Source organism: Harpia harpyja, chromosome 8 (genome assembly GCF_026419915.1).
Source record: "Harpia harpyja isolate bHarHar1 chromosome 8, bHarHar1 primary haplotype, whole genome shotgun sequence".
In the NCBI taxonomy this organism is placed as follows: domain Eukaryota; kingdom Metazoa; phylum Chordata; class Aves; order Accipitriformes; family Accipitridae; genus Harpia; species Harpia harpyja.
Window position 1 is genome coordinate 9,054,802 of NC_068947.1, and position 24,679 is coordinate 9,079,480.

Genomic DNA, 24,679 nt, shown 5'->3' on the forward strand with positions numbered 1-24,679 from the left:
CAAGCCCGTAAGAAAGGGCTGTGCAAAATTATACCCTGGAGGTATGAATTTTCCTTCAAAACCAGACCACCCCGCCAGGCAAATTAGCAGATGGATATAGGTAGGAGAAGCAGCTGCCGAATTCGGCTCCACTTTTAGCATGCAGTTACCATTTAAAATAGATTCTGCAACTCAAAAGACCTTTCATCTATTTTTGTAAAAAGGAAAGGCTCGTCCTAGGGCGGAATACCTACTACTGGACGAAAAGGCTAATTTTGTCGGGCAATTCTGTGTTAAGAGGCTATAAGAAGAATGTCATTAACCACAAAATGTAACCATAAAGACCATAAAACTCTACATTGTTAATTAATTAAATGCCTCATTAACTTTTTTTAACATGATTTATTCAATTTACAAAAAAATTAGCCATCACTGCCGAATACAGGAACATGTGGTGCCACAAACACACTTTTGGTTTCATAAGCATCTCTCGCAAACGTTAGAGAAAGGCTGTGAAAGTGCCACAGGGCAATTTAATGTCTGTTCAGGCGCTCTATTTAAACCAGCAATCTGAAAATCACTCGCAGTTAATCCAAAGAGTCAAGCTAGCATGTCACTGGCAAGATCCGTGCCGCAGCCGCTCCTGCTGCCTGCAGTTTCGTTAGCCAAATTGCAAACAGCAACGTTAAAAGGTGCATGCAAATATGCATGCTCCATCCTCGCCTTCAAAAAGGTGCCCTTCGCTCTAGTCTCTCCCACCTTCTGCTCCTCTCCAGCAGCTCCTGCCCCTTTTCCAAGGGAAGGGGTCAGCATCCCCCCGTGCATCCCCCCATGCCCTGGGCACGCATGCTGCCGCCAAGAAGCACTATTCCACTCCACCCAACCTCGAAACAGGGCCCTTGGGTGAGGTGTTATAAGCTGTAACGCTTCCCCGCAGCACCGTGCCAAACCCCAGAAGTGATGCTCGTCCCCGGTGGGGTGCGGGAGCCCAGGGGAGCTGTGCCAGGGACCCTCGTGTGAGGCATCCCCAGGGCAAACCCTCTCCCCTTGGCTGGACGAGCCCTGTCTGCATGAGTGTTTAAACCCCCTGGAAACAAAAACCATCCTTCCCCCACCCCTATCACACACCACACATTCCTCTAATTTCACTGCCTTCCCAAATTCACCAGAGAACTTTCCAAGTCCAGACACACACCAAAAAGCAACAAGCAGCACAAAGACAATCCGTGTTTCCTCTCCCATCAAATTCATTACGCAAGCCTTTTGTAATTTTTTTCCCAAAAAGACTTTACGCTCCCTATAATTCCCCCTTCACAAAAAGTAAATTACAGTTTTAAGACTACTATTATCTCAAGTCATTTGTTTCAAATGGGGAAAACAGCATGGATTCGAGAGCATCCATACACTGGGATGGGTTGCTAACATCCTGATGAAGCGAGGCCGGGTGCAGAAGCCTAGCAAAGAAAAGGCAAAGCTTCCCACCAGCTTTGGCAGGGTTTTGCTTAGGATTTTGCTATGGATTTCCAGAGCCAAAGACCATTTGCCACACTGTCTTTAAGTAGCCTTGCTGGCTCCGGCCCTGCAATTTATCTGACCAGACATAAGCCGCATTTGTCCTTCAACGTTTCACTCTCATGTCAGCTTTCACACCCAAAATCATAACCGCGTGTACGTCCCCCTCCCCGCAACCATCTGGGGCACATCCATACTGTGCAATTGAGAGTGGGGCAGAGGCACCCGAGCTAGCAGCATTCGGGTTCCCTGGGCGTCCAGGAGCGATACATACAGCTCACCAGCATCTCTGCATGCCAAAGGTGCCGGCGCTGCCTCTGGGTTTGGGGTGGGATCTCCGCACGGCCGCAGGGCATCCCTGCTGCCAAGGCAGGCAAGGCAGGCTGCCAAGGGCAGGCACGAGCTCGCTGGGTCTCAGGGCAGAGCTGTTGGTGCTGCTCTACCCCCATACAGCATCCCTGCCCGTGCCCTGTGGTGCCAGCCGCTTCCAGCTCCAAGTCCTGTGCCGGCACTTGGCGTCCCTTTGCAAGCCACGGCCCCGGCGGCGCAGACTCATTCGCCTCCGCGGCCATCGGGCTGGCGAGGGGCCACGGGGCTGCCTGCTGCCACCGCAGCAGCTCTGAGAAGCCCCCGCGTGCCCTGAGAGCTCCCAGCGCTTCCACTTCAGCATCAGCCCCCTGGCCATCGCGCGGCAGCCACCAAAAGCTGCTGCTCCGCTAATGGGGACGGCAGAAAACAGACGTGTGCAGCTGCCACAGGTCACAGACCAGCAAATTACCTTGACCCATCGAGATTTTTTTTTTTTTGGTAGTAAATAGAGGGATTTGTAACTTCTTGACCACTCTGATTTTTCTGGAGACAGAGGAAATTCAGCGCTCTACTAACTGCAGTAGTCTGGTCGCTGGCAAGAAAAACACCACAGCTACAGAGCTTCCACGGCTGACCAAACTATCACAGCTCACCACAGGCCAAACGAAGCCCCGACACGGCGGTGCAGCCACCCACCGCTCCGAGCCTTGAAAGACACAGACGATGCCGGATCCTGCGCTCCGCCAACAACAGGACCCCGCGCTGTCAACGCCGGCCGAACAACCAAGTCAAATGATCGGAATATTTAAGCCTATTAAAAACGCGGTGTTCACTTGAACGTTTGGGTGAATTCAAGTCAGGAAATCAAATCCCCAATCAGCTGATGATGGGAAGGCATGGTGAGCACACAAGGTTGCCCCAGGACCCCCACTTTGGCGAGCCCGAGCATCCCCACTTTCTGCAACCAGCCCGCTAAGGACCAATGCTGCAGAGAGCTCCCACTATCAGCAAAGCAAACAGAGAGTCCTCGGTCCCTGCTTGAGCAAGACCTCAGCCCATCAGTAAGTTTCAGAGCTGCTCTCATTGAGCTGCGCCCCGCGGAGCGCACCGGGCACAGAAAGCAAAGTGCCCAAGCGTTCTCACCCAGACAGACACCGCACAGGAAGAGAATACACAGGGATAGCTTGGAGCACATGCTACAACACATTTTGATACTGGTTCCATAGGAAATTTTAAGTCCCTAGGAAATTAAATCATTTAAATTATGGGGATTACCATAGCAACGTTGTAACAACCACTTCTCCTCCTCCTAGCTAGAGCTGAAGTGCCCTGGGTTAGAAGAAGCCTTTGTCTAGGGTAAACAAAACCTTTCCAACAAACCCTGCCTTCCAGAGCTGTAGAAGGCCTCTCCACACAAAGCTCTCCAGCTATACAAAGGCCATTTCGAGGTTTCAACAAACCCCCGAAGCTGGGCAGGCTCCACCTGGGCCCGGGCTGATGCCACCTTCCAGCGCGGGGCTCGAGCCCAGCTCTGAGGTCCAAGCAGTCCTCTCGCCGCCAAGGCGAACCCCGCAGCCGCGCCGAAGGCAGCAATCGCTCTCTGCAATGGAACACCTCTTCGCGAGATCCGAGGTTGAGCAACGACGACGCTCGTGCCTACGTGCCCATATTTCCCCAATAAAAGCGTGCTTCAAAACAGCAGAGCTAGGGGATTCATCGGTTTCTGATTTTTGTAGCAACGGGGGGCTGTTTCATTAGACAACATTGTTCCAGCTACGCCGAGCAGCTCCAGACTCCGAGCATAAAGCATGCAAAGTGCTCCTACGATGCATCTGATCACGCAAGAGGACACTCCAAGCGCTACATCCTGTGTCACATACCAGATACTCCTTGGAGAAAAGAATAAAAAAAAAAAACCCCTTCTCCTAAACTACCCACTCTTCACAAATAACAAAAGCAAAAATCGTACAGATCACCATAAAGACTACTTTAAAAAAAAAAGACATTCATTCTGTTTGCAGATGGTTTATATTTAAATGGAAGCGAGGGTTACCAATAAAACTTTACCCTTTGCTCGTTCACGCAGGATGCTGCTTACCCTGCGTCCTCGCCAGCTGACCCAGCAGCGGTGGGGACTCGTTCCCGCAGCGACCTGCCCCCAGACCCCACGCACCGGGGAAGGGAACGCAGCAGGGGAGGGGGGGGGCGCCTGCAAATTTCAATGACCAAACTCGAAGCTGCTGCTTCGCAAAATTTCCATCTATAAAACTGGAAAGAGGGTTTTAACTTCTGAAATTTAAAAAAAAAAAAAAAAAAAAAAAAAGCATCGCGGGGCATTGAGGGACCCCTTACCTCGTAGCCCAGGCGTGCCGCCCGCTGCAGCAGCGTTTCCCCGGCGTTCTTATTGACAATAAGCCTCCGCGCTTCGGGCGGCATGGGCCGGCTCGGGGTGGTCTCCTGAGGGGGGCTCGCGATCGGCAGCTGCGAGGGCTGTGAGACGGGTAGTAATGAGGGAGTCTGCTGCAGGCGATCGTACAGCTTCTGCTCATACGACTTGGCTGGCGAGGAGTCGCAGTCTGAAGTGGGTTCTGGTCGCTTCCTGACTTTCCTCGTTACCGTGACCTGTCAAAACCATTGTTGTGGGGCTTTTTAATCCTCGTTTTCACAATACAGCGATGGGATTATGTTTTGCCAGCGAAGAATGACACTTTTCTACTCATATTTAGTTTTTTAAGAAAGACCCGCTACAGCTTTTAAATGCGAGATGCCTCACCCCCTGCAATAGTGCCTTTAACTCAGGTTAAGAAAAGCAAATACAGAACGTACAAAGCATCCACAGACGAATGTGAATGCAATCCCCGCTACCCTGCATGCGTGACAGCGCATTAGTTTTAAGCAGGCTGGCTCTGCCTTCTGAGAGGCTGGTGGACAATTAAGTCTAAATAAAGATACCTTATCTTCAGCATTTTCGATATCTGTGGTGTCATCCCCTGTCAGAGATGACCTCCTTCTCCTCTCCTGCAGTGCCAAGTGTTTTGTTTTACACTGACGTTTCCCTGATGGCTTCTCACACTCGCTGTATTTCTGCAGCAGAGATGCATGTTGGAAATCCTCCTCTTCGTCTGTGTACAGCCCATCTGTCTTCCGGCTTTCTTTAATTTTCTGCTGTTTGGCAGCCAACCTCGAGGCTGGAGTACAGCTTGGCTGAGCCTGCCTTTTGCTGTTTGCATTGGTGGATGAAAGGCTCTTCATGTGCGGAGACACTGGGAATACGGGCAAGCCTAAATGGGAAGGAAAGGCATTACACGTTGCATGGTGTGTTAAAAGGATAACACATTGCTAGCACTTAACACAAGCTCCTCGACTGCTTAAGAGATCTACCAATTACATTTCCAAATCATTAATATTTTAAGCGTTCCACGTTCGAATTGTAAATAGCATCTTGCCAGTTAACGTTACGTTCACAGTTATAACGCCCTGATAAAAATCGCTAAACGAAACGCCCTGCGCCGGCTGCCAGGGCACGGCGAAGGCCGTACGGTGCCGTGCCGTGCCATGCCGTGCCGTGCCGTGCCGTGCCGTGCCGGCTTGGCGCTGCCACAGCCCAGCCGCCGCAGGCGGAGCGGAAAGCCGCCACTGCGCTGCCTCGCTGCGGGGGGGGAAAAAGCTCGCCTCCTTACCTGGAACTGCTTTATCTGAAGGGGAACCAACTCCTCCGGCAGCCTGGGCCCGGCCGGGCTTGTCCGCCTTCGGCTAGGTGTGGTCGCAGGGCAGGTAGAGGGATGGCAGGGGAGGAGGGAAAAGCCAAGAGAGGAGGGAGCATGGATGAGGTCCTAGTGGGACAGCACGAGGGGAACGCCGAGCTTAGCCCCAGGACGGCAATAAGATGGGGAACATCTCCTTGGCAGCATTTTTACTTCAAAAACAAACCAAGAGAAGAAAGGCTACTCAAGGAGCCATCCCTACAGAAGCCCTGTGCGAAGTCTCTTATCAAAAAGCGCGGGGAAAGCCATCAGCTGTGTTTTCCCGAGGACTCCGTCCAGAAGCGAGTCTTTCTGCCAGACCAGAAAGCCCTGGGACATTGGGGAACTAAGGCCAGTGCTCTGCCGCCCGTGGCAGGATACCAGCAGGGCCAAGTTTTCTCCAGGGATTAGCTCTAACAAGCTGGATACCACAATCTGGGCCACATGCAAAACGCATGGTTACTTTTTTTTTTTTTCCCGGAGCGCAAGCAGGTTTACAACAAAACAAGGACAGGAAAGTTGACTTTTTATAGTCTGAATTTCCCTTGGGAAGAGAATTGAGGTGACCTCAGAACCAACTCCTCTGCAGAAAAATTAAAGGTTGCTGGAAAGGAAGGGACACTTCAGCCAAACAATACCACACCACTGAGGGAAGGTGCGGAAAAAACCCTGAGCACTTCAAAGAGGCTCCTTTGCTCCAAGAAGTCTCTGAAGTGATGCTACTTTCAGAACAGAAGAGATGGCAGGAGCAAATAAGGCAGCTGCTCAGAGAAGAGAGACCTTTATTTAAAGAGACTCGATCCAGAGCCAGTCGGTAAAAAAGAAAATAAAATCTAGAATCCTCTTGGTGGGCAGCTTCACACTTTTGTCTTCCTTTAAATAGATCCGTGAAAGCAACTTGCAGAAGGCTTTCTAGATTAAAGAGGAAAACAGAAATCCCTCAGTTCTTTCGAGCTACTTTCTAGAAAAAGATGCATACCGCGGCTTGCCAAGCAGATGTCAGGGAATTTACGGGACACACGATGTGCAGATTGTTCAGCAAAAATCCAGTAAGTTTTTTAGGCTCTGCAATCCTGAAGGAAGGCGCCTAGTTGTAGGCTGAGCCTACGGATGCAAGGCTGTCTTTCCAGCTCTGTAGACAGCATGAAGTAAGGAGTGTTTAATTCTCCTGTTCCCAACTAACCTAATTGGAGTAGCATGTGAAAAGCCCAATTCCAATACAGAAGTATCACCATTATCTACTTAATCACTTACTAAAAAAATTGCGAAGATGGAAAGCAGCAGTGATGAGGTCTGGTGAGTGCAAAGTAACAAACTGCTGCATGTAGAAAAACCAGAATAGAAAGAAAAAAAACTCACAGGTCTGGAGAAGGACAGAAATACCAAAAGGATGGAGGAAAAAAACACAGGAAGAGAAGCCTATCTCAAAGAACTGCAGGCTTTCCCATGCAGGCATGCTGAGGCATTAAAAGCAGAAGTTCAATCACCACAAAAAATGTACACTCCAGCCTGCAAGCTCCACGTAAACTCTGCGCTCCCCTTCGACCCTCCACAGCGGTGGCAGCAGGCACCAGGCTAAACGCGCGCCGCAGCTAAGAGAGGGAGAGTAGCAACGCTACGCCCAGGAGCTTCGGGATGGATAACGTTGCAAGAGGCCAGCGCTATCCAGAAAAAGCCAAGCGTCAGCCTGCGAAATGCAAGACACACGGGCAGAAAAAAAGGCAAGCGATTAATCCTGGAATCCCACCCCATCTTTCTTACCACTGCACACGTGAAGGGAGAAATAAAGCAAGAATGAGCAGGAATATCCCCAAATATCCATGAAGAAAAACAAACAAACAAACAAAAAACCTAAACCAAAAACCCAAAAAAAACCCCAGGCCTCCGACTGATGTGGGTTGTGGCAAGTCTGACTCAGAGCAGGACCTGCCTCCCTTCCCGCAGGAGCAGGCTGCGGAGAGGTCCACGCGGAAAAGCAGCTGCTGCCGCGTCACCTGAACGCTCGCTTGCTCAGCTCCCACCCCGGCAGCTGCCTCCCCTGCCTGCCAAACCAGCGGCCGCCGCGCCGCCTGCAACCCCGGGCTGCTCCTCGGGGCCGGCAGCAGCTTTCCCGGTGGGCGAGATCCTCCTGCTCCCTCCCTTTTGTTTCCACGCTGCCCGGGTTTTCTCTCCTCGCACCGGGCGAGCGGCTGCGGCTCCCTGGGGGACTGTCGGAAGAGCCGGCTATCGCACCGCCGGCCGCGCCGGGAGGTTATAGCTCAGCTGGGACCCCGGCAGAGAGCGTGGCTCCCGCCTCGGCCGCGGGTCCGGGCGAGCGGCACGGTGCCCTGAGGTTGCAGGCATCCCCACGGTCACGGACCTGCTGCGCCCCGGAGAGCCAGCACCGGCAACGTCACCTCACGAGCAGGATGAGGCAGGGCCCTGAAATTATTTCGGGCAAGCCGCATGCTGGCTCTCACGGTTCTGACCCGCAAGTCAGGCTGCAAGGAGGTGACAGCCAGAATAGTCACCGGGGGAACATTTCCAGCGGCCACCGCTGGGTCACCCGGCCAGCAGGCACTGACCGGGGGACAGAGGGGTGACAGCCCGGTGGTGGCTTGCGACGCAACGCGTGACTCCTCCCACACTAAAATCCCGGGTTGAACACGACTGGAGCAACAAGGCCAGAAGTCAGCACCCTCCGTCTTCCCCGAGATTTGCAGGCACAGGCGGCAAATCGTCCTGCTGTTAGACTAAGGCTTCGTGGGCGCAGGGGCAGACCTCGATGCCCCTGTTACAGCCCCCTTCTTGGGATACAACCAGCTTCCCAGCAGCAGAGGCTGCCACGTTTGCAGGCAGTGCTTCGGCACCAGGAACAGCTGTTCCCAGCCCCAGAGGAAAAAAAAAGCTGCAAGCGACACAGTATATTCTCATATTCACAGTATCTGCTTGTTTAAGAAAAGTTTGAGGACTAGTCCCAGGCAATAAAGACAAGCTGGAAGTCTCCATCCCATGCAACTGTCATGCAGAGGATGCTCTGTCGCACAATGGGGAAAAATGTCCTTGTCCTAGTGAACTAAGAAGAAGGAGATTCAAAGGTTTACACTTCAACGGGGCTGGAGGAGCGTCAGCAAAGTGATCTGAACAATCTCCAGTGCCTCTGCACAATGAATGGCGAGGCATAATGTAGTCAGGTTTATGGTTTTATAGTAGCTTCCAAAACCAAGAGGTTTTTCATAGCCATGGGGCGACTGAATCTGAATGCCTTTGGGAACGGTGCATAAATCGGGAGCCACCTCTTTTTCTTTCCCAAGGTCATGCGTTAGAGAAGCCTGTCGCTGCCACGGGAGGCATTGCAGGGGAAAGCTAGAGCATCCTTATACAATGCGGCTTCTTGTTAGCGACCCTCGTTTAATCTCTACAAGGTATCTCTTTCTGAAAGTACAAAGGGGAGCAGGTGATGGGCAGGGATGTTTGAGATGATACCATGCTCGCCAAGGCAGCACATAAAGCAAGGGAGTAGGAGTCAAAGCTCCTTTTAAACTAAGTTTTGATCTCCTGCTCCACGAATCCTTTTGGAGAACCCTCCCCATCAATAAGCATCAAAGTTTGGGGTTTTCTGCCCTCAGATAATCCTACCAAGGTGAAAGATGGGTGAGGAACTTGAGGACAGAAGGCAAGCCAATACTTTTGCCTGTGACCGTTTCGGAGATGCTACCCAGGAAAACTCTCACTGGTGCGCAGGATGACCTGGACTTGGTCCTTTCCATGGCATGGGACAAGAGAATCCACTCTCCTCGTGTTTCTCTCTTTTGAGGGGATCTCAGCTAAACTACAGCTCAGGCCAGCTGGAGGGTGAATGTCAACCAGCTTGATGAAGCTCCCAGGCCTGTGAAGGAGGAAGGAGCCCAAACGTCCAACTCGGAGCTCCCTCTCCCAGAAAGAGCCTTTCCTCAAAAGCAGGCAGAGGACTTGAAGGAGTAAGAGGAGGAGAGGAAGGAAGAAAAGTATTTGCAACCTTCTACCTGAAAAGCCGAAAGAGGAGACGAGGGCTCCCTGCTGTGCCCAGAGGAGATGGGGATTCACGACGAGGTGCAGGGGACGCGCAAGGGGGATCGGCCACGTGGGCTGCGTGCTGCCGTTCCCCACCAGTCCTCCAACCAAGCTACGGCAGCAAACGTCACAGAGAAGGGGAAAAGCAACAGAGCAGACAATGTGCCCGGGGGCTGAAGACAGCAGGGACAGGAGAGTGACCTGTCCGTCTGAAGGAAAATTTAGCAGATTGCCTCCACGGGCTCTCCCCCAGGATAGGCAATGGGCACAAAAGAGGGAGAGGATGGGGAAAAGGAGGAAGCGGAGCGAGGGGGAAAAGAGGCAGCCAGAAACAAGTCAAGGAAAAGCTGATGTGCTTTGAAGAAGCGACCCCTTAGGAGAGAGCTGCTGGGAAGATCTCTGCCAAGGGGCCGGGGAGCGGGGCCACAGGGGTTTACAGGACATGCCTGGGACAAACCCGCAAGGCATCCTCTTTGGGAGGAGCATGAGCTTTGCTCTTGAGCATATGCCCTGGGAAAGGCAGGGAAACCCAGCAGTGCTGAGGCTGCTGGAGGCGTTGGGTTCCCGAGATTAAGAGCTGCTAGCTGTGCTGACGCTGTTCCAGAGGGTCACAGCCCCTCAAATCCTACATGTGGTTAAATGCTCTCACACCAACTAGCAGCCCATTTGCTCCCTCCCTCGCCCAGAAGCATGCCCGCGTTGTATGCCCCCCCCGCTCTCCTCTAGAGACATAAACTTCATCTTCACATTATCTATGAAAGAGTATTTAAAGGCAAAACACACACACACACACACATGCACAAACACATAGTTACACACACATACACAAACACATTTTCTTGTCTGCCAAGTATCAGCTACAGTGCCATTCTTAAAGAGGAGGTGTCAGTCCTTAGACAAATGGACATCTACAGAAATATATATAATTTAAAAAAAAAAAAAAAAAAAAAAGCTCTTGACAATTCCTTAACATCGGTGGCAGCATGCGTCACTGTAAATGCTAAAGCCGGCTGGTTTCCCTAGTAGTCTCTGCATACCTTGTTCATTGTCACTTGTTTTGAGGGACTCTTCAGACCAACTTCTATTGCTTTTGGCCTCTGACCTTTTCTTGGTGTGCCTTTCTTCTGTGAAGTCTTTGACCTTTGCAGTGGCCTCTGGCTGAACAGCCTCAGCTAAATCTTTCCTGCTTTGCCGGCCCAACTTGCCGGACGGGGATCTCTCTGGTGACACCTGCTGCTCCCAAAGTTCCCTAAGATGCTGCAGGTGACGCTGCTTTTTGGGATGGAGCCCTGTTAATTCAATGCACACCTTCAGGTTGGTCACCTCATTACAATTGGGCTCTTCTAAGTGGTTAGAGGAATTGTTTGTCATTTCCCTCTCAGGCCAGTCATCTAATGGAAAAATAACTAAAAATTAATCAAAAAGCCCCCTCAACTTAAAACAAAAGCTACATTTCACTTTCGGGGCATATAGTCTCAGCTTTACCACCACACTATGCATTTTAAAGGTTCGCTCATTAAGGGTTACATGCACTACAGTAACTTGCACTGCTGTGGCTACAGCGTCCAACAACTAGTGCTTTACCCTTATATACCAAGCTTTTTTATATATACATATATATATATACACATATATATACATACATATATATACATATATATAATTTTAAGTGAAATGACAGTGCTCACATTAGTAACTATCAAGTTCAAAAATGGAAACACATTAAGCCAAAGGGACGTTCCTTTCACAAGACATTCCTTGAGAGAGACCAAAGCAAAATGCTGTCTTACCTTTGGAGTTCTTCTTCTTTTTTGCTTTTGATATAAGTTCATCCTGCAGTTCATCCACAAAGTTTTCATTTTGGCTGCCATCATTTTGCACTCTCTCACCAGAGTGTTTACGCTTCCTGTCCAGACGTGGACATGGATGTTGGCCAATATCTTCTGTTGGCTGGTCTTCTGCTTTTTCATATATAGAATGTCTCTCTAAATAACATTTCTCATTTGAGAGATCTTTTTCCTCCGGAGTTTCAAGAAAGTGACCTTGATTGGTTTCTGTACTAGTAAAGTTACCTAAAAATTGAAAAAAAAACAACAATACAAGACCTAATAAATACAAAACAATTCATTGTGAGAAAGCTGTGCTTTCTGATCTCTTCAGTGTCATCTCCATCATGACTTATGGCGCATGAAGCATGCAAATAAACACCAAACGGTACTTCGGAACAAGTCTCCTCTGGTCAGCCTAAGGCTGACCAGTTTTCTCAACAGCTAAGTACAAAACCCCCAAAAGCGCGATACTTTGTGTTGTTTTTACATCAATTTAAGAAGTACAATATTCACAATACTTGTATCCATAGAAACATTACAATACGCTTTTTTAAATAAAGAAACGTCTTTAGATATCGGAAGCACAGACCCTTTTCAGAAAGCAACCTCCCCCCCCCAAAACCGTGGTAAGTAATAATCCAAGCTCCACTTTGCAATTCCTTTGTTTTCAAAAATATCTTCTGATGATAATAAAGTATTAGTCTTTTGCTAATTCCTAATCCTTCCCTAACTTCTCACATCAAATTGCAGAGTCTGACTTAAAAGCATTTGTCCCTTCTTCTGGAGATATAAATGGGATATGGAGCACGCACACACGTAGACGGGAATACCACTAAGAATAGCTGTGATATTTTGCAAAAAGCACTACTTGAATCCAAGGTTATAAAAAGGCTTCCTCACTTCAAGTAACCAGCCAGTCACTGTGCATCACATGATCTTTGTCACCTGCTTTTAAAAAAGGCTTCACTTTTTTCAGGGAATATTTCCAGCAGCAGCGAGCAGGTGAGGTTTGAAAAGCTCACCAGAAACTAGTCTGACAAATTAGCCACAAAAACACCCACGTTGCAATGCTTGCCCTAACTTCAGCTTCCCCTCTCCAAGACTGTTCCCCCAAATTTAGAGACAGCTTAAGCAATCTTAAATGGATGCTTGACTTAAAATGACACTTAATCATCATCTTGAATAGGCTTTTTTTCTGGGGTTTAACCAAACTAGCTGAGGCACGATTAGGCAGACATGTGGTACAGACTGCAACACGGTTAATCAGCTTCCTATTTACAATTCTCACAAACAAACAAGTTGGTTTTCCCACACGTTTTAGCCCTCCTGGCTGACCAATACTCTTTCTGCAGATCTGCTGCTGTTTGGCAAACTGTCCGTATGCTCCGTCCTACTTCCCCATGGCTCACTGTCCCTTTTCCTCTTCCTCCTCCTTGCCCTTCCTCCTTCTCCCACTTCCCTTCCTGCAAACACATCTGCTGGTTTCCTACCTGGACTCCAGACAGCCCCGCTTCCCTTCCCTCCCCCTGATCCTCCCCATCCTCACTCAGCCTTCTCCCCAGTACAGCCTGGCCTTCAACTTCTGCTCTTCCCCCTCGCCAGGGCAGACAATTGCTCCCTTGCAGCCCCCCCTCCCCGCCCGTCCCCTCTGAGACCCACCACACCAGCATCCAGGCACTGGCAGCCCCTGGATGCAGCCCAGCTCCATCCCACCTTATCTTGAGAGCACCCTCCTACCGCTCTGCCAACACCTCATTTCACGACTGTCCTTGAAATACCTGTTGTCAGCAATGGAAGGCTGAGGGGGAAAAATAACCAAACTTCTCTGATGAGATTTTTCTTCACCGCGACTTGGAAACGGCTCCAAGTAGCCCCTAGGGTTCTGCAGATGTTTGCGGGCACCAGAAGACACCCCAGCATCATTTTTACGCTGCTTGGGAAGCTGCCTGCAGGGCTGCTTTATAAAACAGCGGAAGATATTTGGCCAAGAAAAATCAAAACAAAAGTTGACTTTTTCCAGGCAAGCGGTACGCTCGGGCCATTCTGCTATTTGGCGATGCTCCTCTCCGCAAGGCCGTCTGGCCAACACCTGCTCCCTTCAAGACTTTAAAACACAGTTTGTCACACTTCTTCCAGCCAGCAATGCTGACATGTTCCAGAAAACAGGTATCTCGGCTTACTATGACTGTGCCTCTAAATCGCCAGTGTCCCCCCGAACCAGAATGAATCTGGCAACACCCCATGCTTGCACATCTGGTATGAAGATGCTGCCCAACAGCTGTACCCTATAACCACACCAACAGCACCGGCAGTCCTGTTTCACACAGCATAAAAGAAGCTGGACCAGCCACGTTTTAAGTATCACTTTAGAAATGCTTCTCTCGGGTTTCATTTTACATTTTTAATGCAATCTGCTCTTTTTTCCCCCTTTCATAAGGAAACATTATACTTATATGCTCGGTTTCCCCGAACAGATCGGCTAAGGGCACTCTCCGCCAGGCTCCCGCTGTTTATAGCCTTCCCGTCTCCAGCAGTACCAGCAGCTACACGCCACGGTTCGCGCTGAGAACATCGGGACAACTTTCCTGCTCCTAACACTGTCTGGCCTGAGAAAAGGCAGGCACATCCTGACCAATTCCCAGAGAAGCTTTCGCAGGGTCAGAGGAAGTAGCAGGCTCTAGAGGGGGGGGGTTCATCGTCTTAATCTTTGGGGCTTGCAGCAAACAGCAAGCTAATTCCAGCCTGCCACCACCGAAAGCGACCTGCTGCAGATTAATTCCTTCTCTATCTGCAAGAGGACTCGGCACAGGGATGCCGAGCACTGCTCGCTCAGACCGTCCGTGCTAAAAAATAAAAAGGAGGGGAGAGACGTTTGTTGTAACCTCGGTAATAGCTCGTCACTGTCGGCGTTTCTCCAGGGCTCCACGTGCCAAGGAGAAGGGCACACACCTATTGAAGTTTATCCAAAAAGCCCTCGCTGCCAGAGGCTCTGTGACACCTTTGCCTCTGCTCTCCAGTCACATCCGACGAAGACCCCTCAGGCGACCAGAGCTACATCTCCTTGGCCGAGCCAGAAATCCCTCTCGAGGACTGCCCACTGCACACGCGTCCCTGAAATCCGTCCCGCTAGATGCGGTTGAGACCATTAGAGGAGCCACCTCTCCGCACATTAATCCGGGTTGTGTAATCATCCTGCATCGACACGGGAGGACAGCGACGGCAAAGCCGGGGAGCCGTGCGGGACGCATCCTTGCCTATCTGCTCCGTCGCCGATGCTCCCCGCCTCTTCTACAGGCGGATTTTCACCGTGAAAGAACAAAGGTCAGTCGCTGTTCGGGACACTGCATAACCCACAGGCTGTCAGGCTCTCTACGCAGCTTGCACGGACATGTCGCACGCCCAGAGGTTTTTCCCCTTGGCACAGCGGCGACCGCCTCACAGAGCGCAGGCTCTATTAATATTTTACCACCGGATCCCACTCTGTCCTCAAACTGTTTTGCAAGCAACCCGGATCAGACGCAATGTCTCCCCAAATTAAGATATAAATGTCAACATGAGGCACAGCAACATAAGCATATCGTGCATGCCCAACAAGGACAAGAATTTATTTGCTTTTGTCCCCGTCATCTGTCGTCCCCCCCGCCACCATGTATCTACAACATCCTTTTCTCTGCCTGAGGAAGAAAACAACAACAAAATACTTGAGAGTTTTCATATCACCATTATTCAAACAGTGACGAGGTAGCCAGAAACACAGGATAAATGCTGAGTTCTCATAGCAACACACCTCTATGAGTAAGGAGATTAAACTCTTAAACGTGTTCTTTCCTCAAGCCTCCAGCATTTGCCAGTCTCACGCCGGCTGTGAGAACCAGCACCAAGAACTCAAGCCATTTCTCACTGTCCTACCAAACTAGAAACAAGGAAGAATTAAGAAGATGCTTCTTCACATATGGTTTCTGCCTGAAGCAGTATCTCCTTAGTGCATGGGTTACAATCTCACGAGAAACAGTTACATGCACGCATGCACAAACACGCTACCCAGAAGAACTTTCCCTCATTTTTCCATCTTCCTGTTGCGATCAGCTGCTTGAGACCAGGCCCTCCCATGCGATGCAAACAAGGAAACACATCTCAGTGTTTAAGCTGCGATTCTTTTGTTCAAATAACATGGCAGCTAAAAACAGCCTTTCTTCTTCCCTGGAGCAACCTCTCATTGCGCTCACTTATGCAAGGCACCCTTTATTCATCTGAGGATGGTAATGACTATCCAAATGCTAAAACCCAGTATTCAGCACAGAGATCACAACAACAGTAAGAAATTCCATAAGTCACCTTCAGCATCCAATTCTGAGTATCCCATGGGGCAGAGGGAACCCAGCTGATTTCATTTTCCCTCCAAGTACCTTTGCTTGGGAACTTTCCACATTTTCTTTCCTTCTGCCCAAGCCTATCGCACTGCACAAACAAGCAGCTGCCATTCTCCCCGCACAGACTTTTGTTTTTTCCCCCTTTTTTTTTTGCACTATGTCCCATGGCACGAGGGTAATAACTGACCAGGACAAAGGACATGTTTACTGTCTCCATCTTTCATTTATTCAGGTATACACACAGCCCAGCAAGAAAAGAAAAGCAGGGGATTACCATGCAAAGAGACACTGGCAACTCGCTCCGATGCTGAACATCAGCTCTAAAGGCTTTGGCACATTACACCGTTTACTTCCACACATAGAAACTGCTTTAACTTTTTGCCCATGACCTCATGCCCTAAGATCAGGCTTTTAACATATCAAGTTTTATTCTTCCCAGCTAAGGCTTAAATGGGCAGTGTCCTCCTCCTACAAAATTAGATAAATGGGTAAAATCACACTCCCCGATCAAGAAATTCACAGCTTGTAGAATTTACTCAATCTTTCACACCCGGGTATGATTTTCAATACCGCTAGAAGAGCTTTGTTATGAACTGACATGCGATCATCACATGCCCATATTGATGCGCGTGTCCGTGCCAATAGCTTAAATCACTTGATCTCTGAACAATCCTATGACTCATGACATATGCATCCCATAATTTATCATGTTTGTGCTATGGAAATGCACCGGAGCAGCATCGCCTCAGCAACATTTACAAGTCACCTTGGCAACAAAGCAGCTTCGCGGCTGCTTTCAGAATGCCCGGCAAAACCTAAACGAGATGGGAGAGAATTAAAGCACTTCTACTTTACTCCTTGGCTTAAATAGCTCATTAATTAGCTAACACAGCTACCTCCCTTAAATCGGGCCTTTTGTTTTTTAAAAAAAACACCCACCTTTTTTACCCTTCTCCAGAAGGCACAATGAAGCTTAAGAAGACTCTCGGTAGGGTAAAGCCATGCACCGCCAAGTCAGAGGAAAAGTTTAAGGAATCAGATATTGTGCCTTCATTTGCTTTCCAAAAAAGTCCGTACACGTGCTATACAGCTAGGAAAATGAGCAAGTCCCAGAGCAAGCTAAAAAAAGGAGTTTCCATCCCATCAGATGCCTCTGCAAGCATCACCTGCCTGTGTTATTTAGCCTTTTGTTGTTGTTGTTGTCGTCGCACTGGTAGATTTAGAGGAGCCGAGGGGGTGAGCAGCTGCTAGGGCCCCGACGGGCTCCACGTGCTCCACGCCAGGCACGGCCGCAGCCACGCCGAGGCGGCGGCGGAGGAGCCCTGCGAGCCGGCTCCGTGCCACGATCACAGTTTCGGTTGCGGTTTTCTTCTTCCCCGCCAACACCGGGCAGGCAAAGTGCTCGCAGCAGGGGTCAGGCCTAACAGCTTGCCAGTTTTGCTCCTAAATTCCCCGCTCGCACACACGTAAAGACATGCCGCTTTGCTTTTAGCCAGCACTGGACAAACACTACGTAAAACGAGGTGAAACATCTTTTCAGCAGCAAGATCGCTTGCAGGAGGCAGAAAGGAAAACGGAAGAGGTTGCAAACCGTCAACTAGTTCCCGTTCGAGGGCTTTAAAGCCGAACGCACCAACAGCGTGGTTAGAAATTGGATGGAAAGGGAAGGCGAGAGATGAGTAGCTCTCGCTCTCGCTGGTGATAAACGAAGGCGAAGAGCAGGCAGATTGCCCCTTTGCCAGTCGCTCGGCAAGAGATGCGTCAAGACTGCTGGCGGCTCAAGCCGCACCAGAGCCCAAGCCACTACACTAGAGGCATTCAAGAAGTGTGAAAATCGGCTTTCTGATTTATCAGCTGCTATCCCGAGGGGCAGGAGGTGAACCACCACGATAAAAAACTTTTACTGAGACTTGAATCTGTACCGGTAAGTATTTGCTGCTGTACAGGCGGGCATACAGAAGAGGAGCTTCCTCAGCAGAACAGATCTGCGCTTTTAGGAGTTTAGACACTCGGCCAAACTCTGAAATAGCCTGTTAAGTCAGAGCTAATTAGTAGAGGAGAGGAACGAACTAACGTAAGACTGAACATACTTTCCCTGCTTTGAACAGTTATTTAATAGTCTCAAACACACTTTAGCCAGCAGACTCAAGTGCCGGAGACCTCACTAAATGATGAATTTAAGGACGCACTGTATCATCAGCCTTTTGCAAGGATGGGAGGGGAGGTGTTTCAGCAAGCAGGGATGCTCTAACGCTCTTTCTCCCCGCAGCCCTCCCCCGTCCCCCCCCAGCAGCATGCCCCATGCCCCCGAGCAAGCTCTCCCTCCCTCCCCTGCGCCCATCCCTGACCCCGCAGCCCACCGTCCCCCTCTCCCCAGCTGGACCCCTCTTGCCCTGCAGCCAGAACAAGCTGGCAGGACCCCGCTGCTGCAGCTCTTTATGCTTTCCAGCACACCCAGGGTGGGATTTAACAGAGGACATCACCAGGGCACCCTGAGCCCTCCGAGGCTGCAAGGGGGAGAGCCGGTGCGGCAGCCTGCCGAGCTCTCGGCTTTGGCACGGGGACCGCAAAAGGCAGCAGTGCTTTCCTCCCCGAAGCTGCCTCGGTATAGCGTGGAGAAGGGAAAGCCCGCTCAGCTTCCAGGGGCTCAGCCTGCCTCTCCCCACCCTGGTACCTCCTGCACTTCCACAATTAAAACTTTCCCTTGCTATTCTGCCAGGCCGATTGTTGTTGAGGTTGTTATTTCAGTGACAGCAATACCACAGTAACTTGATTTAGGTGAGTAACTGAGCGAGTACGATTGACCAGCATGCTCTCTGCCAAAACCATTAACCAAAGACCAGAACAATAATTCAAAGTTATTAAATTGCCTGAACAAAATTTTCTACTAGCCCTACTCATGAATCTCCACGTACAGAAGTGCACACTTAAGCACCGAGTTACACAGTGCACGCGCACACACACACGCACGATGCAGTCTGCAGCGTGTTTCCTCTTGTTTTGCAATGCTTTCAGCATAGATTGTTTTTTCTGAGTTGTTCAAAACAAAGTAGCAGCAGAAGGAACTGAGCCGTTCCTTGATTATACAGGTAAAAGCAAAAAACTTGGGAAACTGATGGAAGCCACATGCTTACCAAGAGTTACAAAAGAAAAGTGATTTTTCTTGCATACAGTAAAAAAATCCCCCAATACCATTTATTTACTTATTTTTACATTTTTCTCATTTTTAGGACAATGTTGCTAGCACACATTTCCCATAGTCCTCTGACACCTTGCCACAGCCTAGAGGGAGCAGCCAGCCCCATGGGGAATTTCACAGCCCCCCGCCTGCCCCCGAGGACCTGTGCTGGCCAGCCACACACACACACACACACCCCCCAGCCACTGCAGCAAGAAGTCGCCCAGGCAAAACTAGCTTCTCATTGTTTGGAGTTTTACAGCCAGCTTTTATGGATAAGCCAGCCTGGCAGATCATGTCCTTTCCCGTTCCCCATGACCCTTCTGTCCTCCATCCTTGCTTTGCCTGAAAGCTGCAGTGTTGGCATCTCCCAACACTCCGACAAGTTGAGGAAGCCGAACAGACTCCTTCTTGCCTCTCTCTCTTCCCCCACCTCCTTTCTGCATTTAAAATATAACCTTGGACCTGTGCTTTCACCGGTTGATGTGGTACCCCATCAATTAAAAGGACGACCTCTTTACGACAGTAACTTCGGTGACAGTAAACTATCTCCTGAAAAGCAGGTACAACTGTAACCAGTAACTTGCAGACCCCAAAACAAGCACAGAGAGCACCAGCCGCGGCAGCTCTGCACCTGCAGAGGCCGAGGTCAGTGACTTCAACCAGCAACACCGCGAGAACACGAAGATTACGCTGCCTGCGCAGCTTTGCTGCGAGCTGCCGCGGCATAGAGACACGTACGCGCTTCGGAAAGCCATCTAAATTCGCTTACATCTGTCATTGTCATTTTGGTCAGCAATGGCATCTTCCAGAGCGACAGACTTTGGCTTCTTTTCACTGTTTCCTTTCAAGTTTTCCCAGTCTGCCTGGCTGAATCTGCAGACCTCTGAGTCTTTGGTAGCTGTTTGGCCTTCTCTCTCTTTCATCTCCAACTCTGAGAAGCGCATCATTGCACGCTAGAAAGAGAATTGATATGAAAAAAAAAGTCTTGCGATAAAAGCTACTTCATTTACCTTACCTTATATGAAAGCATTTCCAAAGAAACATCGGCTCAAAACCAAGGTTTCAGATGGATAGCTAGGGTAGGAGTTTAACACACCTGACTTGTAAAACAGTGTTCTAGCATCTATATGCAAATAGCCACAGAATTCTTTCATATATAAGAGTGTGTATATATATATAAAAGATATATATAAATGTATACTGTATATAAAACAAAAACATTCCATTTTGGAGGTAAAAAGAGACAAAAACAAAAAGAAAAAAAAACAACACAAAACCGTACAATGAATAAAGACGACCATGGCCCACAAACTTCCCTTTGTGTATTTGGAAATGAAATTTAACTCAAAGGTTTATGTAAGAGTCTAGTAATAAAAATTTGAAGAACTGACCTCACAGTAAGCAGCAGGTAGACATAAAATACTGTCCTCTTGTAATCCTTCCATCTATGTAATTAAAATGGGCACTCAATGGATCATTTAGATAATTTCATCCATTTTTATAAGCATAAACCAATTCTTTTCTTAACAATGCAAAACAATTTGGCTTAACTCATCCCTTCATTAAAAGTAAAATACCTTAAGGATATTCCTATACAATATCTGTCCGTCATCCCTCAGCATCAACCTCAACACCGCTCCTACTCTTTCCTACGCATTCGCCTGGCGCAAACGTTGCCTGAGACCCGCTAAGACATGGCTGCGACTCCTCTCCATCAAATGGCACGTTTGGCATGCTAATCACAACTTCTGGGTACACTTTGCTAGCTGGCACTACAGGCCAGCTGAGAAATTACAGCCATCGCTAGCGCCAAGGTAACATGCATGCCTGTCCGACTCCCCTCCGTAACTGCACAAACATTTCATACGTACATTAACATTTCTATCCGATCTTAGTAAAAGCCCTTTAAAGCTTACTAGCGCGTACATACGTAAAAGCCATACATACTATTCTTTACATCGCCTCGCTCTCATTAACGAACTTACTTGGCTATTTAAAACCGTTTCTGGCGAGTACGCCCTAACAAAAAAAATGTCTGATTTCCCCACCTGCGTTGCTTCTCTCAACTTTAATACTCGACTGTGACTTGCAACAGAGAAATAACAACAAAAAGCGCGGCGGTCGTTGGACCGCGCGGACTCACCTGCAACGCCCGCTGCTCTCGGCTGAGCTGGCTGGAGTCTGCGTACAGTTCGGTCGTCACACACTTGAATCGATCACCTACGTAACCGGCAGAGTTTGCGATCCTCTTGGCCAACTTAGACGGCTTGGGCTTCAGTATTTTGCCATCGCCAGATTCTGCGTCCTCGGCTCCGTCTTTGGTATAGGGCTGGCTGGCGTCGATGCTTGGCGGCGCGGTCCCCATGCAGAATGGCTTTGCGTCCTCCTGCACCTTGCCAAAAGCCAGAGCCGGAGCATCGCTCTCGTGAGCGCTTTCCAAGAAAGCGGGCGAAGGCTGGACCGTCACTCTCTCTTTCGGCTGGCTCACAGATAAATCTTCTTTCCTTAAGCCGAAAACCGATGAACTCTGGGCTTGCTTGAAATTATAGGTTTCGTGAAGATCATTATTTCTTCCAAACTCCTCTCTCATTACAATAAAATCTCTGTGCTGCGACGCCTGCTCTACCTTGTGCTTTGTAGGGTCATTAGCCTGATTACTGCTTTCCGTAGCAAAGCTGGCTTTCGTTACGTTTGCTTCGCCTTTAGCCTCTTGCTCATCTCGCAGAAGATCCGGGAAGAGGTGTTTGTCGCTTTTGGCCGAGTTTTTACTGTGGCCAGAGCTCTGGTGCAATTTCACGCTCTTGTCACCGGGTACTTCGAAATGCATCTTCCCGCTGCTCTCCAGGAGCTCCGGCAACCGGCCCCGCAGAGCCGGGTCCTCGTAGCGGACCCTCTCGTGAGACCGCGACCTCCTTTCTGCCTTCTCCTCCTTATTGATCTCCAAAGCCGAATGCTGCAGCAGCATGGGGTGCACCATCCCCATCCCCAGCGCGTCCTGGTAGGTCATGAATTCCCCCCGCCCCGCCGGCAGGCTGTAGGGGAGGCCGGGTTTGGGAGCCAGGTGGCCGGGGTAGAGGCTGCCGTTGGGCAGCAAGACGGGGTGCGGATACACGTGTCCTTTCCCATGGAGGGAGAGAGGGCTGATGGCTATCCCCTCCGGCACCGGGTACGGGAGGTAACTCCGGGGGTAGGGCAGAGGCGGGGAGCGAAACGCCTCGTTGGGCGGCAGGAAGATGGGGCTGGAGGCCAGGGCGGTCTCGCTCGCCTTGAAGTTGGCTTCCTGGCCGCAGGATTTGGCCACCTTATTGCTGTGTTTCGCAGGGGTGGCGACGGGCTGCCCGACGTGCTGTATGACCGAGGCGGTGCTCTCCGCAGAGCTCCTGGCCGTCTTGGCGCAATCCACGTTGGCGTTGGGAGCCGGCGACGCCGACGCCGGTCGCCCCCCCGCCGACACCGTCCCCGAAACGCTGCCGACGACCGCCTCCGTGCCACCCATCCTGGGGCAGGAGGAGCTCCGCTGCTGCGGGATCACCCAGTCCAGCGCCTTGTTTTTCAGCTGGACGCTCTTCCCGCTCTCCTCGCCGGGGCTGGGACCGGGAACGATCCAGGAGGACGGTGCCGTGCTGATAATGTCAGGCCTGTAGATGGGGCAGCCGTTCCCGGGAGAAATGGTTTCTTTCTGAACGATGTCGCTGCCGGGCAAGTGCGTCCCCCCTCCCGCCCTGCCGTGCACCAGCACCGTCGGCGTCATTTTCTTACCGTGGTCCGACTTGCCGGCGGTTTCCGCGTCGACGACTTTCGCCGACAAGTCCAGCGGTTTGTCGGTGACGTCTTTGGTCGGGGTCTGCTTTTCCAGGAGCGGGGGGGATCTGCCGTCTTTCCGGTCGTGGCCAGCTTTCCGCGCGTGGGGGGCGGCCGGCGGGGGAGCCTCCCCGGCGTCGCTGCCTTTGGGAAGCTTCCCGTTGGAGAGGCGGGAGGGTGGAAATTCGCCGCCGACGTTCACGTAGGGCTTTGGGAGGGTAACGGCGGAGGAGGGAGAGGTGGTGATCCTGGGGAAGTGTTTGTGGAAATCGGCGTAGGCGTCCCCCACCTGGGCGGGCAGGGGGAGGCGGGGGGACGGCCGGGGCGAGTGCGGCAGCAGGAGCGCGGGGTCCGCCGGCATGTTGGCGGGGGCCGGCTTGGCGGCGGGGACCCGGGGCTGCTTGCTGCTCTGGATGTGGGGGTAGGCGTGCGTGTCGACGGGGTTGCCGGGGCTGACGCCCATCTTCCACGACAAGCTCTTATCCGGACAATGCACCAAAGGCGGGATCGCCGGCGAAGCCGAAGCAGTCGAGAGCCTCATGGGCGAGGCCAGTGACGAAGGGATGTGGGGGGCAACGTAGTGGGAGGGAGGCAGGTATAAAAAACGTTCACCGTTCGTACATACAGGCGAGTAAGCCAGGTGCTGCGGTAAGCTGTAGGTGGACTGCTGAGGTAGCAATGCCTTGTACATGTTCAATGAATACTTATTTGGTGAGTCAAGGAAAGGGTATATGGTGGGCGTCGCGCCCTCCATATAGGGGTTTACCCAGGGGAGCCTTAGGTAACTAGCACCATTGACACCGAGGGGACTCTGCTTGTCACCCGCAGCTCGGTCCAAACCCAGCGTCTCCCCCGTCGGGACAGAGTTTTTTTGTATTCCAGGTGGTGTTTTGTATATAGCGCTGAAGCCATTCGGGGCTTTTCCAGAGACAGCTGCGTTTTCTACTGCTTCGGGGGGATTAGACTTAAACTGCATCTCTGGATTTCTTTCAGGAGTAAATCCGAGCCCAGCTATCGAACTCGTAGCATCCCGTGATTTTTCCGAGCCGAGTCCACACAAGCTGGAATAGACAATACTACTGGGGACTCTGAGTCCTTCTCGCATGAGTCCAGACCTGTCCATACTCAGAGCTGCGAGACTGTCAATGCGATGTGCTGTAGTCGCATCCACCTTTACAGAACAAGAAGTATGTTACTTTCACATTTCACTAACGTGACTACCGCTCAAGCTACAGATACATCAGCATTTTGAAAGAGAAACAATACTAATGCAAACACACTGTTCGCCATGAAAACATACAGAGGCTGATCTTGCTGGAAAACGGGAGAACAGGAACCTATGGAGCAATATAGATCACCGCAAACGTCAGTACAAATCTCTCCGCATCCAAAATTCATGGGCTAGAAACAAAGGCGTGAGGACCCATAGCCCAAGCAGCCAGAAGTGGCCCAGACGCGATGCTCAGTGGCACCGCTCCTGTGCGGCAACCGGCTCCTCAGCCCCAGCCCTGCCAGAGCAAGAGGATGGGGGCTGTGACATGGAGAATGGGAAGAGAAGGATGGAGAGCCTCTCCTCCTCCTCCTCCAGGACCTCTCCCCCTCCGCCGCAGCTCTGCTCCGGGGCTCGCCACCGCCACACGATTCATGGGGCGAGGCGTCTGAGGACACAGCACGAAGAAAGGTCCGTCGTCAAATTTCCTCCCCGCTTGCCGCTCCCCACGTACACTCAAAGAAGAAAACCACCAACTTTGCTAAAACATTGATGTACTTAACCCTTACATGAACTGCGTGACATTATTCGTAACAGAGCTAAAGGAAGAACATGACATCATACAACAACACACACCACAAAGTCAGCATCAAGAGATTAACGAGATAAATAAACAAAGCCCCATTTCACTGTTTCAAGAAACAACTCGCAGG

The 24,679-nt window shown here is 50.6% G+C and overlaps 1 protein-coding gene across 7 annotated transcripts in view; it reads right to left on the reverse strand.

Moving 5' to 3' along the window:
* BCOR (BCL6 corepressor) overlaps window positions 1–24,679 on the reverse strand; it is an 82,773-nt gene that overhangs the window by 12,522 nt on the left and 45,572 nt on the right. For 3 of the 7 annotated variants that reach the window (XM_052793983.1, XM_052793985.1, XM_052793984.1), the window contains exons 4-10: window positions 21,099–23,927; window positions 20,347–20,400; window positions 19,725–19,908; window positions 11,366–11,647; window positions 10,613–10,966; window positions 4,753–5,081; window positions 4,153–4,422 (exon numbers count right to left, since the gene is read on the reverse strand). In XM_052793983.1, the coding sequence (XP_052649943.1) occupies window positions 4,153–4,422; window positions 4,753–5,081; window positions 10,613–10,966; window positions 11,366–11,647; window positions 19,725–19,908; window positions 20,347–20,400; window positions 21,099–23,927 (4,302 nt within the window). The remainder of the gene's footprint in view (window positions 1–4,152; window positions 4,423–4,752; window positions 5,082–10,612; window positions 10,967–11,365; window positions 11,648–19,724; window positions 19,909–20,346; window positions 20,401–21,098; window positions 23,928–24,679) is intronic. The other 4 variants (XM_052793987.1, XM_052793988.1, XM_052793986.1 and 1 more) reach the window with 4 other exon arrangements.